Source organism: Acipenser ruthenus, chromosome 9, assembly GCF_902713425.1.
Source record: "Acipenser ruthenus chromosome 9, fAciRut3.2 maternal haplotype, whole genome shotgun sequence".
Taxonomy (NCBI): Eukaryota; Metazoa; Chordata; class Actinopteri; order Acipenseriformes; family Acipenseridae; genus Acipenser; species Acipenser ruthenus.
Genome location: NC_081197.1, coordinates 40,696,028 through 40,718,031, shown reverse-complemented (window position 1 = coordinate 40,718,031; position 22,004 = coordinate 40,696,028). Strand labels below are relative to the sequence as shown.

General features: G+C 39.1%; 1 protein-coding gene across 1 annotated transcript; it reads right to left on the bottom strand.

Moving 5' to 3' along the window:
* Nucleotides 1-9,346: 9,346 nt before the first annotated feature.
* On the bottom strand, nt 9,347-14,531 carry LOC117405345 (diphthamide biosynthesis protein 3-like). Its single transcript, XM_034008321.3, has 3 exons — nt 14,319-14,531; nt 12,453-12,527; nt 9,347-12,119 (listed from the first exon to the last, which is right to left on the bottom strand). Exons 1-3 carry the CDS (start codon nt 14,424-14,426, stop codon nt 12,051-12,053), a joined length of 252 nt encoding a protein of 83 aa, XP_033864212.1. The 5' UTR covers nt 14,427-14,531; the 3' UTR covers nt 9,347-12,050.
* Nucleotides 14,532-22,004: the final 7,473 nt, after the last annotated feature.

Genomic DNA, 22,004 nt, shown 5'->3' with positions numbered 1-22,004 from the left:
GCAATCCCAGTTGCAGTTTCATTCTCCACCCCCCTAACCTGCACTTTATTTGTCTCTTTGATGGAAGGGGGAGTGTATGGCTTCATCACAGTCCACCCTGCTGACCTGGCCTCATCAGATCAGTTCCTCCTGAGATGCAAGACTAGCAGACTAATCTATTTACACTAACATCATCCATACCCCAAAGAAGCAACAATGATCCATGACTGGATATTCTAAACTGAGAAATGGCAGTAAAAAAAGAGTTGCAGGTTGTGGCAGGGCAGAAGCCCTGTTGGTGTAAATAGGGCTGTGGTTGGCAGGGATGTGGTTAATTCTGCCCCTGCCAACAATCACAGGGGTGGTTATTCTCCAATGAGGTAGTATATGTTAGTGTATATGTTAGTGAACATTACAGTGAAGGCGAATGTCCAGCCTATATTGGATTGCTTTGTTAAACCTGTTATTTCAGCCCTTGTGCCAGTTTATTTGTTCCTGTTTTTGTTTAAATATTAAAAGTCCTCATATGCGCTTTCACTGCAGTTTTTTCTGTCTCTGTCTCTTATTCCTGCCAGGAATAGCTTGGATGTGACGCTACCCTGTCACACAGATGTTGAAATGACAATTAAACTTTTCAGTGCTTGGAGCTGAAACTAGTCCATTCCTGGCAGATAATGGCCTCCCTCATTCCATAAGGGTTATAATTTAGTTAAAAAAACTGAAAAAATTATATATCGACCCAGCCCTGAGGCTGAAAAGGTATGTATGTAAAGAAATGGGATAGGATGGAGTTAAGATCCTCCTTTAATGATGTGTAGTAAGTTATTATTTTTATGTTTTTATTGTATAGATGCAAGAATTGATCAATTATTGATTGCCAAGGTTTTCAGTTTGTGAGCCTCAGTTCAACATTAATTTGGAGCCCCCCCCCACACGTATATTACGTATATTATTTATTCCTAGTGCACGCATGTTTTCAATTGTATGAAAGAACTTTGTGAAGAGTCTAAAAATAACCTGATATTTATTTTGGAAACTGGTTGCAGAGTACACCTCTATTGTATTGTGAAGTGTCTTTGAATCAATGGTTATGAAAGGTGCAATATACTGCAAATGTATTTATTAATATTAATATTATTATTGGAGCAGTATAAAGCACACATAACAAGATAATTATAATAAAATTAGATAACAGCAGTAAAATGACCCTCAGTGTCAATTCTCTCTGTCTACTAATCCCAAAATCCTGCCTGATGTTGGCCAGATACTTCAGAGGCTTTATAACTTCGAACAGTTGTCCTTTATTTTGGTGCCCAGAGCTGTCTGTCAAACTTTTACCGCAGTCACACATCCCAGACTCCTCTGATTTGAGTTGAGTAATGCCTGTAGAGAGGATTAGTGATTAAGCCAACCTGTCAGAGTAGGTTGGAGGGAAATCCCACAGGTTTTTTATGTTTATATTTATCAGACAACCGGGAGCTGTGGAAGACATTTGGGTTAACTAATTCATCAAAACTTGCTTTATCAAATCAAAGTATTAAAACTTATCGGGTCTGGCACACTGGTCCCCGTTTTGTGCGGTAGCGATAAAGCATGGTAATTTAGGTCAGTAAAAACATTATGTTATAATCACACCTGTTTCCTTTAACTATTAAACCACATTTAATATCATAATGGAGAATTGCTTGAAAAAATACAAAATACAGTTGCCGTACCTCTGTCTATACAGTGTACGATCTCCATGGCAGCCAGGAGCACCAGATAAGTAACTTCTTCAAGTATTACCACCTCTAATTCCAAGGTAGAAATCTTGGAACAAAATCTGTTTACCATAATTCAACTCACTTGGTCATTACTTTTGAGGCTGATCCTCAATGTATGCAGTTTTGAAGACAGAAACATCCGTCCAATGACTGACTCTATCTAAGTCAGACAGATCTGTTGTCATGACGACATTCCGACACTTAATACAAAAACTCTGTAAAGTCTGTTTCAAAAAGCTCTTTTCAAAATGGCTGCTCTAGTCCACTGATAGTGTAAGGATTATTGCCCACGTTGTCAAAAAGCTAAACACAGCAATAATAATCCATGATGTGGTACGGAATAGAAAAGCCATGTTTTCTTTTTTGTTTATTTTGATTTTTTATAGCTCTTTCTGCAGGTATTTAGAGGACAGATCTCAAACCGTAGTGCACTAGAGCAGCCAATTTGAAAAGAGCTTTGAAACAGATTTTAAAGTTAGAACTGTAAAAAGGGTGAAGAAAAATTACAGGTATGTTATTTAAACAGTTGTACCAACACGTGAGGATGTATAACGCTATATTTTTGGAACCCCGCTACTTACTCTTTAACCTGCTCCCAGATACACAGCGCTAATGCAACTGAGAGCCAAATCATAGGACTCAAATACATCCTGACTAATCAATTTCACTGATGTATGTGTATATAATTTGCACCTCCAAATGTAATATACAATTACCACTAGATTATCCTAACACAGGTACGATTCAGCTGTCTTTAAATTCTAAAATAAATAATTCTAGGAACAATTTATTCCCCAGTTGTTCAATTGTTTCATCACTACTCTTCAGCTGAATGTAGTTTATTTAGAACAAAACAAGCTTGCAAACTATACCTCATACTGTGATAGTCATCATTTTACTTATGTTACTAGTGTGCAATGTTTTCTGCCATAAATCAGTGAACCACTCTCTTAATAGGAAAATAGCTCCTAACTGAGGTGTTTGTACTAGAACAGTGAGTTTGGATTCACTAGATTTGGAAATTCTAATAGAACACAAACACAAGGCAACCGACTGCTGTTGCTGTTAATATACAGGGAGGTGCCAAATTACTGCTTAAAATATTTCAGTTGGACTGACAATCAGTCCCTTAATCCAGGGGTTATGAAAATAACAAAAAGTTTATCCATGTATTTTAGCTAGACCCAAAATTCTTGTTTCAGTTTTCATTACTAGGAAATATATACTGAACAACACAAACGGAATGACATAACCTGGATATTACACATGATATCAGTATCTGTTTCAAATTGCAATGGGTCTCATTGTTTTTGTGGCCTAAAATATATAAGGCTACACATCTGTGGCAGGGTGTGGGTGTGTGTGGGGAATGTTGGGTTGGCAGGGAGGGTGTTAAATTCCTCCCTGGGCTATCGAGAGGGGGGAGGAGGTGAACAGACCACAGATCCGGCACCGGTAGGTAAGGTCCCTGGCCCCGTGCTCCTAGACACGCTGACATGGTGTCTGAAACTCTTGTTGATATGCCTAGAGCCCAGTGCGATGCTCCACCAGGCAGAGTTGTTCACCTGGTCACCTACTGTGCTCCCCCCTGAAACCCCAGACATCACTGCGCTGTCAGCAGATGTCACTGGGGTTCCCCCTGCCTCTTGCCTGGTGGATCAGACGTCGCTTCGCTGGCTCTAGGGCTCTCATCTCGGCCTGCTGGTGCAACAGCCCGGTCACCGGCCTGCGCTCCAGTCGCCCTTGCCACCCCGCTTGGGTCCCCTTTCGCCGGGTCTCAGGGTCTCAGGTGCCAGAAGGTGGACTGACCCGCCCTCCAACCCACCCACAAGAATCAAAACAGAGAAAGATGGACATGAGGGGAGGGGGCCAATGGCGGCCATGTGTGCTGCACACATGAGGGGGGGATATGTGGCAGGGTCAAAACCCTGCCGGTGCACGGGTGTGTGGGTGTGTGTGGGGGGAATGTTGGGTTGGCAGGGAGGGGGTTAAATTCCTCCCTGCATAAACACATGGGAATGTAAATTGAATAAGTGATGATTAATTAGGCTCCAGTCAACCAAGTGCGAGAAGGAGAGCGGGTCGTGATAGGGGAAGAAGGGAAGAGGGAATGGGCTCGACCCAGGTTCGGCTGCCATAGAGGTGCTGAAGCAAAGCTGAAGCATCTCGTCTCCCTGAGAAAGCCGCAGCGCCTCTTGCAACAAAAAAGTAAATACATTAGGAAAGATAACCACGTAATAGGCCTAATATTTATTTAGTTATAAAATGAATGCTGAATAAGCTGTCTGTGTTATAAAGTGCCAGCGCAGCTTTTCTTCAGTTCAGATACTGTATCAAAAGGGAGAGGCAGATATATATATATATATATATATATATATATATATATATATATATATATACATTAGGGCTGTCAAGCAATTAAAAAAAATAATCTCAATTAAAAAAATGTATCTTATTTAATCTTGGTTTTAATCGCATATTAAACTTATTATAAATAGGATATCTATTTTCAAATGTGATTGTGTACTGAAATAAATTTGTCTTTTTAAAGTAAAATTATAAATCTGTAGCTACAGTAAGCATTAGGAAATGAACTGTTAACTGTGAAGAGAACTGTAACAGGGGGAGACCTGTGCTGACTCTGCTGGCGTATTCTTAGTGCTGCAGGAAGAGGGCAGCAGTCGTCCAATACCCGCCTGTCAGTCATGGCAGTGACACGGAGAGGTGGGAAAGAGGGTGTGTGGGCTTTTCTTCTCCCTGAGTGGCTGAAGGGCGGGTCTTGGGGGGATTGCTAGCCCTATAAAATAATACTTCACTGTTTCCTCAGGTCTGCCCTTTTAAAAGACGTACCGGGAAGTACGGGAGCTCGAGTCGAGAGCTGGGAACAGCCGGGACCGAGAGAAAACCGGGAACAAAAAGAAAACGGAAAGTAAACTTAATATTAGTTTGGAACCAGTGGGCAGACCCCCTGTGTAGTTCTAGGGTAGACGGTCAGAGTAGGACGGAGACCCGGGCCGTGCGGCTAGCGACGGCTGGGGTAACGCTGCCGAAGTGCAGCACCTTTTATTTGTAGTTTTGTTACTGTGTTTTATTTTCCTTTTTACTTTCGCCTTTGGTTTTTGAATTATTGTTTGAGCACTTGTAAGTGCGCCCGCACTTGTTCTGTACCGCATCTGGTATTTCCGTGGTTCTGTTTTTATCATCGCTGGTAGGCAGACCACGGTGAACAGCGCCCTCTGCGGGCTAAAAGAAAAAAACACACTCGGCACAATAAAACTGGGCACCTGTGCAGTGCTTCAAGTACACCTTCTGTCTCCTGTGTGTCAGTGAATCACCCACCACCCTTCCACAAGAACATTAAAAAAAAATAAAAAAAACACGTTATCATCATATCCAAAAACTGCAAACTAACAAGAAAAATTGGCAGGCTTTACAAACTACATGCCAAAAAAAAAAAAAAAGATAAAGCAGACTACTTAAAAAAACAAAAAAAAGAAAAAGTCATACTTATTTGATTCATGGGCTTGCCGCGATCCTGAATTTCTGTCGAAACTGGTGGTTTTAATTTGTTGATGTATTGTTATTGTCTGTAGCAGAAAAGCTGCTAGTGTATAAGTGAAGGAGTGTTTTAAACTCGGGATAATTCTGGTCGCTCTTCTTTGCACTCTTTCTACAGCAGCAATATCCTTTTTGTAACGAGGTGACCAGAACTGAACACAACATTCTAGATGAGGTCTTACTAATGCATTGCAAAGTTTTAACATTACTTCCCTTGATTTAAATTCAACACTTTTCATAATATATCTGAGCATCTTGTTGGCCTTTTTTATAGCTTCCCCACATTGTCATAGGATAGAGCCTCACTGCGATGAGGTAAGATAAGTGCATGAGCTGTGAAAGGATAGTATGGCCGGGGGGTCCCCTCTGATTCACACGACGAGAACCTCCATTAAATAAGGTTGAGGAAGCGCAGCTTGCCTAAGGTCGGGAAAGTGAGGCTCACTTACCCCCCAAAGAATGGACCCCGGCTCCCCACAGAACCTCACCGTGAGACAGACAACAGAGCATGTGCCAATGCATAACATAGATTCAAGGATTAAATGACATACGAGACAAACAGAGAGGGGGTTAGAAGTGGTAGTGTGTAATGATATATGTGTTTACCTGCCACTCAGTGGAGAGGAAAACAACCCCTTCTAAAAAGGGGAAAAACCTCTGGTAGCCCCTACTCCGGGCATACTAACAATTTTCTGATGGGCTGTGGCAATGTCGGTAGGAGGTATGTATCTACTGCTGATGAAGTCCAGAGCCCCATACTCTTGATTAGGTGGAGGTTGATGTTCGCGCCAGCTACTGATGTTGTTGCTGCTCCCATCCTATGCAAATGAGGGGTATAAAAACGAAGTGAAAGACCTGCTCTAGAAACCAGACTAGATGAATTTGATGACCTATCTTGCCGCTGGGAAGGTAGAAGCTGATGGGATGGTAAACTCTCAGAGCATCTGAGGAATCCGAAAAAGAAGTTAGACATAGAACTTCCATGGTCAGGTCATTGAATGGACAGGAGCAGCCTTTTCTGAGGGAAGAGTTTAAAGAGTGAAGGATATGTATTGATATAAAGGAGCCAGGAGGGAGCAGCAGGGGGAGGGGGATAGCTCTTGAGGATCCCTCTGAAAGTCAAGCAGACTGAAGGGATGGAGGAAGGGATGTTGAGGTGGTAGAAATACTGAATTCCGGAGATGTAGGCTTTAATGGTAGTGGGGGCTAAGTGACGAGAATCCCTTGCATGGGTGATGGAGGCTAGAATCCGTTGTCATTGAAGCAGGATGGGATGTATTTGGTTTTGAGTGCAGAAAGTTGTAAATGTTTTCCATCCGGGGGTGTATGATGATTTGGTCACTGGGGCTAAGGCTGTAGCCATGTAGTGGCGAGCAGATTGCAGAAGGTTGGAGAGTGTTGTATTTAGTTGAAACGCAGATGGCGGTGTTGCAGAGTTTGATGAGGGCTGAGGTGGCAGCTGGAGCTGAACGAATATGAAATCGACTGCTGAGGAAGCTCAGCGCTCTTTGCGCCTGATTCTGGAAACAAGGGCAGAGAGAGGAGATGCCGACCATCCTATGTGTTAGTTAATACGGGATCGATCGGCGGTTTGCTACCATCATATCTGCTTGGAATGGAAAAGGTGAACTCACATTCAGATTTGGGTTTCATAACTCCAGTCATTCTCCTAATAGTGGAACTCCTTAACTCATAATCAAGACAGATTTCCTGTCTCATACCACGTCTCTCACCATGTATTAATGCTTGTAGTATTTGAGAGGAAGAGCAGACATATGACTAGATTGCTGAGGAAGTCAAGCGCCTGTATTGCAGATTTAAACATTGAACTGAAACAACTCTTGCATGCTGCAATAGTGAGCCGATCTGAAGAGGGAGACAAGATCTGCTGTAGTGAGGAGCAATTAACAGTAGAGGGCAGGATCTGCAGAACAGTGCAGAGATCTGAGGAAGTAAACGATGGAGTGCTGTCAGTAGTGTGCAGTGGCCTGCTGTAGAGAGCTGAGATCTTCTGAAGTGGTGATCTGTAGTAGTGAACAGAGGACTGCCGTAGAGAGCAGAGATCTGCTGAATGCTGTGGACATTGGTCTTTGAGTGTTAAGGCGTTTTAGCTGGAGCCAGAGATGGGGCTGGCTTTGGGCAGGGATGAAGAAAGCATAGATCTGAGGCTGCTGCAGAGCCTGAGAGGATGAAGAATGCGTTGCTCTGCGGGTGCTGCAAAACCTATTGATTTGATCAGAAGCAGAGTGTATTGTCCATTGCAGGGTAGGAAGACACTTTGACTGAAATGTTGATGATCATAGGACATGGTTTCCATATCTGACTGATGGCTCAGTTGAATGAAGTGATGACTTTGAAAATTGAATGAAGTGCCTTGATGAAGTTTGTCGGTTTGGAGGAGCAAAGCCAGATGGGTTAGTGTGAATCCAGGAACAGGAAAAGGTAGCAGGAATGGATGCTTGATGCAGGGAAGCTGGATTAAAGTGATGGTGGATTCTGAGCATCTCAGAAAACCGATAAGCGCGTGGCTTCATGACCAGGTCCTCGAAGGGGGGAAAAGAGTTGAAATTGAAGAAAGTCAATTAATATAGTTAGGCAAAAGGTTGAAAATCCCTCAGTGACAATGAACTGCAGGAACAGATAGAAAAGTTGGTGTGCAAGATTTACAGCGATAGCAAACCAGTTTAGAATATGTTAAACTGCTGTCTAAGGTTGCAATTGGAATTAAAACCATTGGCTTCAGTGAAGCAGGGTAGAATATATTTGGGTATTGCGATTAAAATCCTCGTCTATGTATAAAATATTTGCGTATTCTTTAGATTTGAATAATAAATACAATTGAAGTATGTTTTTTGAACTGTTAGTCATGTATATAAATGAGTTAATGTAGCTCTACAAGACGAGCCTGCAGTATTTAGATGTCACAATTCGGCAAGTTGGACTCGCTCTCGCCGGTTGTGAAAGCACAGCAAGAAACCAGAAGATTGCATGAGTCACAGGCTTGCAGTGCCTGTTGAAGCTGCCTGGTCGCCATGACAACTTACCACTCCCAGTAGTCACTCGATGAGGCATTGCCGTGGTAACCATGGTCTGTGAGGCGCCAGTGGAAGAGTTGCAGTACAGCAGTGTCATTGGAGTATGTTACGTGACCCGTCACAATCATGAGCCGCCGCTGGTTGAAATAAGAGTTTGTAATGGGCTGGATAGGTCTTTAAAACGTTGGACGTACCTGATGGAGGTCCAGGACAGGATCTTCTGATGGAACGGTAAATTGTGCTGGCTCTGTGGCAGCGGGTGCTGAGTGGGGCACAGGGGAGGGGGCCCTGATTGCAGGCAAGCAGTAAAGACAAATTCAGCAGACAAAGCTTTGTGGTAGATTTAAATAGAGCTAAGGCAAGGCAATTGATGTCAATGTCTTGTCGACTGAGCTTTAAAAGTTTTAACGGAGGGCCAGACTTTCTAATGAAAACGCGGAAAAGGAGGAGCTGTGCTTTGGACAGCGCTGTTGCTGTGCTGGAGACTGGGTGGAGCAGGAAAGACTAATGTTGGAGCTCCTGCAGCTGAATAGAGAAGCTGAATGATGAGAAGAATCACCAGAGCAGGTAGGAAAATAGTTGATATGTCTTGATAGCGGTATGCACAGAAATGACCTGCAGTGAAAGGAGCAAGTTTAGATATTAGCTAAGATGTTAAGCTGAAGCATGAATGACCGGGCCTGAGCGTTTGCTACAAAACGAAAAACACTAGGGAAGGTGTGTGTGATTAGGGTTTAAATAGGAGATTGGTAATGATAAGCAGCAATTTAGGGTTCCGGCACACACCCCCTGCCCCGAATTATGCCAAAAGGCTAACATTTAATTGACATTATATATATATATATATATATATATATATATAATTTCCTAAAAAGCTATATGTTTGTTAGCATACATGTAGTGTGATTCACAAAGTGCACACCACATTCCATACTGCTTAAAAAAAATTCCAACATTTACAGCTATGCACATTCCGATGCATACAAAGATTTCATGGCAACTTTAAACAATATGTTTGAAAATTCTTTAATTTTGAATTTGCTGGAAAAAGTATAATCTGTACCATATCACAATAAATACAAAATAAAAAAAGCTGGTATTCCATCAAATTTCCTATTAATGAAGTGAGAAACGTTGTTCTGAAGATGAATGTTAATACTTATTTTAGACGTCATTTACAGCGATTAAAAAATTCTGTTATATGAACAGAAACAAGGAGTATGTGTGCAAATCTTTGAATATTTTTGCCTATTCAATCTTTATCCCAGCACTTTAATATTGATCACATTTCATAATGCTAAACAAGTGAAGGCTTAAGTTCTTCAAAGTTGGCATTAAAAAAATCGATACAAGATAATAAGCACCAATTTAGAGAGGGTCCTCATAATCGCATAAAATTAGTATCAAATCTCCAGTTTATCAGATTACAGCCAAAACATATCTAGGTAGCTAGGAGTGTATGGTAAAAGTTTGGAGAAATTTGACCATTAATGGCAAAACATTGCAAAATATTTCATTTTTGTATGTCACTTGTTTGCAGTCCCCTTGTTATAGACCTATTCCCTTTGCTATTCTTACTAAACCATCAAAATAAGTGACGGTAACCCAGGGATTGTTTGACATGAACAATGTGCAAACTGCAGATCTACCAACAACTAACTACTTCTGTCGATATATCGTAACGGCAATAGAATTCTAGATTTAATATGGTGGTTAGTCTAATGATTAAAACATTCTTTTTTGCTTAAAATAAATTAAATCTGTCTGACGCCTAACACGTTATACATTAAATTCCCTAATTCAATGAAGAACAGATTTCCAGGAATTTATTAACTGAGGAAGGGTATTGACTTCATCTGAGTCACAGGGTTTTTTTTTTTTTTAGCAATCTATTCTGGTGTATATCAAACACAAACTCCACATTCTGTTTTTAGGAGTTAATAACCTTTTTAAATGATGCAGTAATTCACTTTTCTAGTTAATATAGAAAGTATTTCACAATTCCTTCTCATGTTTGTCTTATGACATGATTAGCATCATGATATTGCTGCTTTCACATGGGCGGGAACAGTCTGTAGCCTACAGGGGATGGACAAACAACAGACACACGTCAAAAGGGTGTACAAGGACCCCTGGGCAGGGAGGACAGCATTCATTACAGGGTAAAACCTTTTACAACAAAAATCTAAATGCTAATATATGATGGGCCACATTTTTTAATGATTTACTCCAGTCTTTAACTATATTGACAGAACTAGAACCAAACAACTAAGTTATATATTTCAAGTTCTCTTTAGCACCCTGAAGGTGTTTTCTTTTTCATTTTGTAACATTAACACAGGGATGGAAATAAGACACCTATTGCATAGCAGTTTCACACATTCCAGGTTTTGATATGTGCTTGATTAGCCCCAGTCTATAGGTAACAAGATCAGGTGTGTAGTAAAACCAGGAATGGATCAAACTGCTATGCAATGAAGCCACGTACCCGGGTTGACCCTGGCTTAACCTGGGTCGGCAGCAACCCACCTCAGAATGTAGTTCTACATGCTTTTACCCGGGTCAAGTGTGACAAAATGCATGACGACCACATGTAATCGGTGGAAGTAACAAACAGCGACGCCTGCGTGAAGGTTTCACGTCCGCAAGGACTTTGAGAGCCATTTCTGTTTATTCACAGTATGCTGATTGAGACACACCATGAGCCAGATTGCTGCAGGGATGGCGTGGAGTGAATAAGAAACATTTACTCTTTGGGCCGACAATTCAATCCAGAGAAGCTTGGATGAAAGCGTCTGTAACAAGCACGTCTTCCAAACAATTTGCGAAGGTTGGCTTAAGCTGATTTTCACAGAATGCCAGTGTGGTCATGTGAACGTTGCTGCTTCCGGGGCATTGTGTACTTGCTTCTGTCACCCTAGGTTGACTCTGTTTCTTCAAAAAGCAGTGTGAAAATGCTTAACCGACCCACATGACAGAGGGACGTGACCCGGGTAAGGTCCAACCTGGGTAGAGCATGCCAGTGTGAAAGGGGCTTTACTTCCATCCTTGTTAACGTGTTTTATTCTGCTTTCAAAAAATAGGAGTTAATTAAAGAAGCACTTTGAAAATATGGCCCAATAAGTCTGCATGGTGTTTAAATCGTTCCGTGGGGGTACATGACCATGTCTCAGTGACTTCCTTCAATAATTCTGGAGGTGGAAGTCTGTTCTGCAAAGTGCCCAATTCACTTTTGAAAAATCAGTACCAGTAATTTGCGCCACATCTTGGGATACAGATGCACCCACCAACTGAACCCCTTTTACCATCCCTCTAAAAGGTCTGTCTGATCAACAGTATTGCACACTGTGAAACCGGCATACAGGGATATGCAGAACACATGACCGGGATTTCATGTATTTGTAATTGGTAGCATTTTCTGAGACAATACAAAAATTGTTAAACATAATAATTTTTAACTGGATTGCACAGCTGAACCCATGAGGCATCTTCTCCATGTTATGTTCATTCTGTCGTGGATGGTCAGATATGGTCAAAACTTCTGTCTCGAGTCCAGAGTCATTTCTCTACAACGCTGATAAAATCTGAATCAGCATTTAATACCACAATGCAGCCAGTCACATCCAAGCAATTCCATTGGCCTGCAGTGCGATAGTCCTCCCAGTTCCAACCAGTCTCCCTTCATCAGCGAGGAGAGCAGAGGACTATGCTGTAATCAGCTCTGTACCAGTTCTACTTTGTTTGCAGAAGGTGATTCTATTATTTCTCCAGACATAAACTCTTCCTAAAAGAAAAAAAGATCGAGAGAGATAACTTTTTTTAATCCTCAAAATATTCGCACAGCATTTTTCAAGACTGTAGTCAAGTCTGTGTAGGGGGTCACTATCATCTGTACATCAAAGGGCAATACAACCAATCAAACTAAACCTTATTCCTCATCATGTGGGCAAAGAAAGCTTAAAATCTTGACTAATTACATTTATAGTAATTCAATTACTGTCTAACAGTTTTATTTACTTAGGTTTAAATTGGATGAAAAACTATTAAACCAAATAAGACAAAGAAATAATGAAAGCAAAAGAAAAAAGAAAGAAAACAAACACACACACACACTTACCTTATCATAGATAACTCGTACTATCAAGGAACAGCTAGGACATGTGGCAACTTCTTCACCATTTTCTAGGTCTTCCTGCAATATTATTATTATTTTTATAGTACAGAATTTACAACTAGGCAAAGTATAACTGAACGTCACATAGATTGTTATAACATTATATATATATATATATATATATATATATATATATATATATATATATATATATATATGGGTTTATGGAGAATAGACGTATTGGAAAAAGATCACATTCAATGTCAAAAGGACCATTATATGCATTGGACAATCAATAAGGCCACCAGGTGCAATGCTGAAGAATTTGGTGTAAAAAACAAGGTCCAGTCTGCAAGTGAATCCCTATTTACACATAGCTCCTTTCTTTACGTTTACAAAGACACTGGTCTATTTCTAAAGCTTTGCAGGCCACTCCAAAATGTAAGTTGCACAATTGTGTTTTTCAAATGGTAATCTAAAACTAAGAATCAGCCAACGGGTACTGTACACTTAACTCACACAGTCAAAAACACAAAATTCTACCAAATTTCTCATCCTTGAACTTTATTATATTAACATAAATTAAAAAGAATAAAATTCTAAACTTATTTACAAAAATATAAAAACACAATACAGCGGTACCATACATACACCTACAGCTTCGTTGCGCTCTCGCATATTCTCTCTCTCGCTCTCGCTCTCTTTTTTTTTTTTTTTTAAAGTATCCAAACAAAAAAACAACAACTATCCTTAAACGGGACATGTTTGGAAAATGTTGCAAATCACATTTTTAAAACCTTATTTTTTCACCACTTCAACAGAACTAATTTAACTAAATGTCACCTTACTTAATTTACAATTACTATCACCATTTAAAATTTGTCCATGCGCAATTTCAGTACGTGCTACGTCATATGCGACACACCTAACTCCTAAACTTAACCCTAATCTACCCCTGACACAATGTCACTTAAACTGTTACCATTGCATTTCAAAACCGTTTGTTTCGCGCCCTCTACAGGCCACTACATCCGACGTTCAGTAATATTTTCACCTCTCATAAATAAATCCATAATTTCTGAATAATCAATTTATTTCTTAAAATGGCCTATTAAAGCTTAATGACAAAACATTTTGTAGAATGTTCTATTTTTGACTGTGTGAGTTAAGTGTACCGTAACCCCCCTACTTACAACGCATTATGGACATAACTGGCCAGTTTTGAGTTACACATGAAGTTATTTACACATCCATGTAAAAAAAAACAAAAACAAAAAAAACACACATGCTGTCATATATTCGTATTTGGAAAGCCCTGACTGATTCTGAACTGCACTGTTCAGGAACAGTAGGGGCAGGCATGTAAAAAATGTTAGTAATGTATGCTGTTCGATATTACTAATAACAATGTTATTGTTGCTAGCTTCACATTGCTAACAATACAGCTGTAGCGATGGGTAGGATTCCCACCTCCGACTTATAAAAAACCGGGACACCAGCGTCATGTCGTACAAAAATAAATAAATAAAGAAAGAAATAAATCATATACTTTGACATTTAATGTCCCGGGAAGTCTTACAGATTTCCCAGGCCAGCTGCCTCAAAAAGAGTTAAATTAAACTTATTTTATTATTAAAAACACAATTGTTACCGGTTTGTAGTTCATAAGACAACACGCATAGTGTCACGAAGTAAAAAAAAAAATGTATACTGAAAGAAAAAAAAACAACAACATTTTAGCAAACAAATATTTAAAATCTGGCTACATTTAGTTGTACCTCTGCTTAGTGCCTACACAGCCTGGGTTAGTCATCCTAAGCTGCCAGGCCCATGATGCACTGTAACAACATATACCAACCACTTACGTACTTTAGAAATAACAAATCTATCACCACATGGACAGGGGTAGTAATATGTCTCTGTTTCTTCATCGTATTCAAAGTCTTCAATCTCCACCTCGTCATGAAACACTGACATACTGAGTTAAGCACAACTAAGCTGGATGATGATGAACTCGAGCGGCGAGTCTCACACAAACCACGTGTATTCCAGTGCGCACTTCACCAACGTGGAGCGCTGTGCATTCTGGTAACAGTAGTTTTTTTCAATGTTCTGTTGGTCGTGTTTGAGTCTCGTTACACATTGAAGCTTGTATTATTCAAAATGTAGAATAGTTACAGTACAGTTAGACTAAAAATAAATAAATAAATAAATCGCCGCACAATTAAAGATTCAAGACATCTTTACATCCACATTTTTAAAGGCTACAAAAAAATTCGAGAACTTTGCAAAATCTTGGAACACCTGAGTCTGATGCAAAATATAACAAGGGAAGGCCAAAAGTCATTCTGTATGCTGCCAAACCTTTAATTTTGGGGGAAATACAAAGAACAGCTATAGAAGAATGCATTTTAAATATTCTGCATACTATATTGCGATTCAGCTTGTTGTTTTCCAATAGTATAACAGCAGAGGGAGCCCACACGAAGAAAATGTGCTTGAACAGCAGAAAAGCTGATCAGGAGCTGCACGAGGATCAAGTTACGGGTGAAGCTGATTCTGACAGTGGTCAGGGGAGCGAGTTATTTGATGAGCCTGTGTACCTCTTGTTCATATAACCATTACTTGTGCAGTGTTGCTTCATACTTGTTTAACATACAGAAATAGAATAAATAGTGTTTCTTTCAATGTTTCGTTGCCCTACTTTTTAATACCTGGTTCTGAGTTATGCCATTCAACACTATTGATTTTATTCTGTTGCACCCATTTTATCATCAGCAAATTTAGCTGAAAGCAATAGCAATAGCTAAACAGCTTATGGCAAGCCAAACTAACCCCTACCCACATTATATTGGATTGCAATAGACTGTTCAGCCAGCACAGCAAGCGACTAATCAGAATACAATATGTTAGCGGATGCATGCAGACCTTCAGCTAGTCATATTCGTGCCACACTTCACAAGGTATCCTCAGTCCATGTAATGACTGCGTTGCAAATCTAGAAAATGACACTCTGCCTCTATCTCAACCCAGACTGCTCATTTCAATTACACAGGTTGGCAGGAGGGCTTAGCTACTGTAATGAGAATAACTCAGAAGCATTTCATGGAATGGCAGTTAATAAATAACATTATAATAGATGCAGTTTACTTGTTTAAAGGTCAAAACTAAAGCTAAATTAATTCCAAAAATGTTACCTTTAGTGCTCATTCCTTGTGTAGGTTTCACATTCTGGGGTTTTCAAACATATTTTGATTTATTACATAATATTTGGAAGCAAAATGAGAACCATTTCAAATCCTTTAGTACTGGGAACAACTTCCCCTAAATGCTAGGTGCATTCATTCAATTCTTTCATCAATGTTCTAGAACCTGAAGTTCAGTGGATGTCCTCCAATCCCAATCACCCAGGATATCCTGATGTCAGTAAGATAGTGACCCCTAGAAGACTAAGGTCAGCACTGCAGCTGTGGACTCTGTAATTCTGACTTTACAAAAAAAAAGGGTATAAAACACAGACCTAAACAGTTGAAAAGACCTCAAATTAAGTCTTTAAGTTAATTTTGAACGATTTAGCAGAATTGTATTCCCTAGGTCGTTGCAGAATTGAGTTCCAGAGTTAGTTGAAAAAGCCCAGGCTCCCAAGGTAGAAAGTGTCTGTGCTCTGTGCTCAGATCTTTGAGACCACAGGACATGAGGCACGTGTAAAGATCAGCTCTGAAATATAGGCAGGAGTAAAAACATGTAAGGTCTTGTACAGGGGTGTCCAATCATGGTCCTGGATGGCCAGTCCACTCCAGATTTAATAGGTAAAATGAACATGAACTACTTCTGGAGTTTTAATTGGTTCAATTAAACAATTTAGAATGGTTGGAACAAAGACCAGGAGTGGATCTTTGGCCACTCCTGGCCCAGTAGGTAATTAATGAAACTTTAAAATCAAGCCTGTAGCTAATCAGTATCTCACTAGCCCTGGTTTTAAATAGTTAAATACGAGCTGCAGAGTTTTGAACCAGTTGCAACCTACTCATAAGCCCATTTGTCAGACCAACGAAAAGAGCATTGCAATAATCAATCCGGGTCATAACAAAAGCATGAATCAGCCTCTCAGAATCAGCATGATCTAAGTTTTATTTCTACAATAAAAAAAACAAAAAATGATGTTCTAATAATACAAAGAACATACAACTTTAAAAACTTTAAAGCCAGCCATGCTTTTGTTAAAATAGGAGCACAAATTCTAAATTAGCTGCAACTTTGTAATATAGTAATATATTGTAATATTGAATCCGCATCATCCAAGGTCCAGCACGGACCAATGTGATGCCCTCTATTAGATCCCCAAGATCGACAACGTGACATTCAAACACTCAGGGATTGTGTTTGAACTTGAATTATAATGACGAAGCAATTGACTTCAAGAAAATCAAGAGCTGCTTAAGGAATGGCACTGCAGTAAAAATAACATGTAACAAAGGATATCCTTTGCTCTGTGGACATCAGTTTTGTATCCACTGCCTGCCTGTGAATTGGTTTTGCAGTAGAGGTTTATTTTACCTGTGTTTAATTTATAATGCCATTCAGTTGCAGTATCACTTACTGTGAAATGGTTTTTGTGTTTTAATATCCCTGCACAGCACAGAAGACTGTTAATATTTCATTCTGATAAGTACTTGCACTTTATCTGTTCATAGCCATTTGACATTTGGGAAGGAGATAATGCTGCCTGGCCCATGAAGGTTTGTCTATTTATAGCACATCGCTTCCTTACATTTATTATTACTGTCTCTTCCTATAGACTTTAGAAAAGGCAATTTCCTCTTGCTTTCTGATTGGACTATACATCAAATAATGTATCTGAGTTCCATATTATATTTTACAAAGTAGATCCAAAATGTTTCTAGTTTTATTTAAAAAATACATATTAACCCAGGTTCAAATGTAAATCTATTACAAACAGGTGGAAACCATTCAGACTCTTCCTACCTTATCTTCTAAATGATAACCAAGGCATTAAAATTGAGATATTATTACCTCTAATTGTTAGCATTAGCAACAACATCATGGGTCCCATTATAATTGTGCAATAGACCTTTTGGTTCTTTGCTTTATTTTTAACTTCAATTGGGGATATGTAGATTTTGCAAGCACCAAACAGTAGCAAAACAGATCTACACTTCATTCTTCCTGGTACCATATCAAAGTCTGGCTAATAGGCCTCAATCTGGTGATGTGAGTGAGTGTGAAGAGAGGGTCAAGCTTAAAATCTGCATATTCTCAATTAAAGTAAAACAGAAGCAAACAATAAATATATATTCATAAAGAAACAGGAGACATATGGTAATGTTCCCAATGCTCGTAAGAAGTGAGATAATTGATTTTAAGCCTGTGTTATCCCTACATTAATCCAATCATATTTGAAGTTGGTATATGATGATCACAAACAGGATGCATGTATACAGGCATTGAGTATATTATAATTACACAGTAATTGTAAACAGTACATAAACAAATTATTTTCAACATGTTCAACTTTCATTTAGCCACTGAACATATTGTTCTAATAAAAACACACTTTCTTTAGAATTATATCCAGTTAAATGATAAAACCCCTAGTGTTTATTTGGGGCTACTATTCATTTATTTCTTTGTAGTATAGTATTTCATTAATTTGTTGAAATTCCTAAATAATTTCAGTCATCAAGTGACATTTACACTTCTACATGGTTTTACATATTCTTTCAGGTCACATACAACATTCATTATTTTTATTTATTATTTGAAATGTTATGTAATTAAAAACTCACTGACTGTCTGGGAAAAGGAACAGTAGTGTAGTGTGCATGGTGAGTCATACAGTCAGGCAGGGGCGTCATTTGCTATGGGGTAGGGGGGGCAGTTGTCACCCCCACCCCGACGATCTATATGCTCCATTATGTCTTCCAGTTTTTGACCCCCCTGGACACTGCAGGATATAATATAATCACATATAAGATGGTCACACTTTATTACCATATTGCCCCTGCAGTCAGAGGAGCAATGTTTTGCAATTTGGTTGTGCCAAGTTGTCCATCTGAGTTGGTGATATTATCCAAAGTTCTGATATAATATATTTGTAATTCTGTAAAGAATGAAATGTTTACTACAGCAAAGTAAAGGCAGAGTTTACCAGTTTCTAAACACAACATAACCTTGATTATCCAACAAAAACTTGGTATTTGACCTTTCCTTCCAGAGGTAGTTAACTTCAAAGTTAACTAATATGAAACCTGTGGCTTACATTCTTTAAAAAAATAAATAAATAAATAACAACATAATGTTTCAAACTAGTCTAGCTGTCTAATTTTCAAAGAACTGTTGAATTGTAATGAACAAATATGTGTACATATTCTACCAAAAAAACCATTTCTATTTTGAAGAAGGTGTTACACATTATTAGCATTGGCTGGTGAGGTACTTTTGGCATAATCTATGTATATTTGATGTTTAAAGACTGAAAAACATAATTAAGATTTGTATTAGTCAGCTGCATTATAGTACGAGAACCAATTTCATGGGATTTATCTCTTATTAATTCCCCAAACCTTGTAATGTATGAATCAAATAAACAAGCCTTGAGGTGGATCATGTATGAGTGAATGAATACATTTGCAAGTTACATTTGATAGTCAGTGGTGCCAAATATTTTGACCCCTATAGAGACATGATTAAATTCAGATTTTACAGTTTATAAATTTCATTTTGCACTGAGCCATTGAAGCTTATTAAGCTTGACTGGGTTACAATCCCAGCTAATTACTTTCTAGCTTCCCATTTAAGCAGCACAGCTACCTATTAGCTGTGTAGAATAAGCGCCTGTTCATTTCTAATAGCCAGCATATGCAGGGTCAAATTGAATTATAGAAATACTATAAAATAAAACAAAATGCTTTCAGGGGAAACTAATTGTATGGAAATACATTATTTTGAAGACTGTGTTTATCCCTTAAAGACATCTTTAAAGTAACAATCAGAAAACAACCAGGTTTTTCTATTTTTGGAATTTATTTTTGTATAATTGACAATTTTTAACTGACATTGTTTTCCATTTGTGTATATATTCAAACTTATTTTAACTGACAATGGACTGCAGGATCAACAAATACATACAAGCAGGAAGGTGTGTCAGGGGGCTCCTTTTTATAGTGAGACGCTCCTCTGGGACACGCCCACCAGCTGGTCAAGGAACCGCAGCGGACCAATCAGCTACGATTCCCCGTAAACAAAACACAGCTGGGACTGCGCCACAAGCGAAGCGTCTGGCTCTTTCCTGCAAACTCACGCATGTGTCCCAGAAGCCATTGAGGGGACGCAGTCTCTATTACAGCCACACTTACATTTCTGCATATATCTGGATTAAAATGTGATTAAACATTTCATTGCCATTTATTAACACCTCGTAACACGGCAAAGCATTGCCATTATCACTTAATATTAGATTCCAAAACAATTAATACAGTATATAAATTGTTAAATCTTCTTACATTATTTTGTATTTCCCAGACAATGACTCATTTGTAAACATACTAAATGTGCTCCTCTTGGACTGGAGAAAATGTGTCAGCTTTGCAGATCAACCAGGAGCCTGGGGAGTGTGAAATGGCATCTCAATGAACATGGAAACAGTAGAAGAAAACCTGTTCCTAGTGTAGTTCAAAAGTACTGTAACTGTTCTGAAATAATAATACTATCAAGGAGGCAGAATATGCAATTTATACAATAGTGAATATGGTCCTATTTTAGTACAAGCCCCTCAAAAAAAAAAAAAAAATACAGAAACAGACAGACAAGCTATTTACAGTGCCTTGCGAAAGTATTCGGCCCCCTTGAACTTTGCGACCTTTTGCCACATTTCAGGCTTCAAACATAAAGATATGAAACTGTAATTTTTTGTGAAGAATCAACAACAAGTGGGACACAATCATGAAGTGGAACGAAATTTATTGGATATTTCAAACTTTTTTAACAAATAAAAAACTGAAAAATTGGGCGTGCAAAATTATTCAGCCCCCTTAAGTTAATACTTTGTAGCGCCACCTTTTGCTGCGATTACAGCTGTAAGTCGCTTGGGGTATGTCTCTATCAGTTTTGCACATCGAGAGACTGAGATTTTTGCCCATTCCTCCTTACAAAACAGCTCGAGCTCAGTGAGGTTGGATGGAGAGCATTTGTGAACAGCAGTTTTCAGTTCTTTCCACAGATTCTCGATTGGATTCAGGTCTGGACTTTGACTTGGCCATTCTAACACCTGGATATGTTTATTTGTGAACCATTCCATTGTAGATTTTGCTTTATGTTTTGGATCATTGTCTTGTTGGAAGACAAATCTCCGTCCCAGTCTCAGGTCTTTTGCAGACTCCATCAGGTTTTCTTCCAGAATGGTCCTGTATTTGGCTCCATCCATCTTCCCATCAATTTTAACCATCTTCCCTGTCCCTGCTGAAGAAAAGCAGGCCCAAACCATGATGCTGCCACCACCATGTTTGACAGTGGGGATGGTGTGTTCAGGGTGATGAGCTGTGTTGCTTTTACGCCAAACATAACGTTTTGCATTGTTGCCAAAAAGTTCGATTTTGGTTTCATCTGACCAGAGCACCTTCTTCCACATGTTTGGTGTGTCTCCCAGGTGGCTTGTGGCAAACTGTAAACGACACTTTTTATGGATATCTTTAAGAAATGGCTTTCTTCTTGCCACTCTTCCATAAAGGCCAGATTTGTGCAGTATACGACTGATTGTTGTCCTATGGACAGAGTCTCCCACCTCAGCTGTAGATCTCTGCAGTTCATCCAGAGTGATCATGGGCCTCTTGGCTGCATCTCTGATCAGTCTTCTCCTTGTATGAGCTGAAAGTTTAGAGGGACGGCCAGGTCTTGGTAGATTTGCAGTGGTCTGATACTCCTTCCATTTCAATATTATCGCTTGCACAGTGCTCCTTGGGATGTTTAAAGCTTGGGAAATCTTTTTGTATCCAAATCCGGCTTTAAACTTCTCCACAACAGTATCTCAGACCTGCCTGGTGTGTTCCTTGTTCTTCATGATGCTCTCTGCGCTTTAAACGGACCTCTGAGACTATCACAGTGCAGGTGCATTTATAAGGAGACTTCATTACACACAGTTGGATTCTATTTATCATCATTAGTCATTTAGGTCAACATTGGATCATTCAGAGATCCTCACTGAACTTCTGGAGAGAGTTTGCTGCACTGAAAGTAAAGGGGCTGAATAATTTTGCACGCCCAATTTTTCAGTTTTTTATTTGTTAAAAAAGTTTGAAATATCCAATAAATTTCGTTCCACTTCATGATTGTGTCCCACTTGTTGTTGATTCTTCACAAAAAATTACAGTTTCATATCTTTATGTTTGAAGCCTGAAATGTGGTGTCGCAAAGTTCAAGGGGGCCGAATACTTTCGCAAGGCACTGTATATTTAATGCTTAACAAGACAGGCCTCTTCCATGTTGTACACACAAAAATATAAAAAATATAAGGTTACAGTGAAAACAGGATTTTAATAC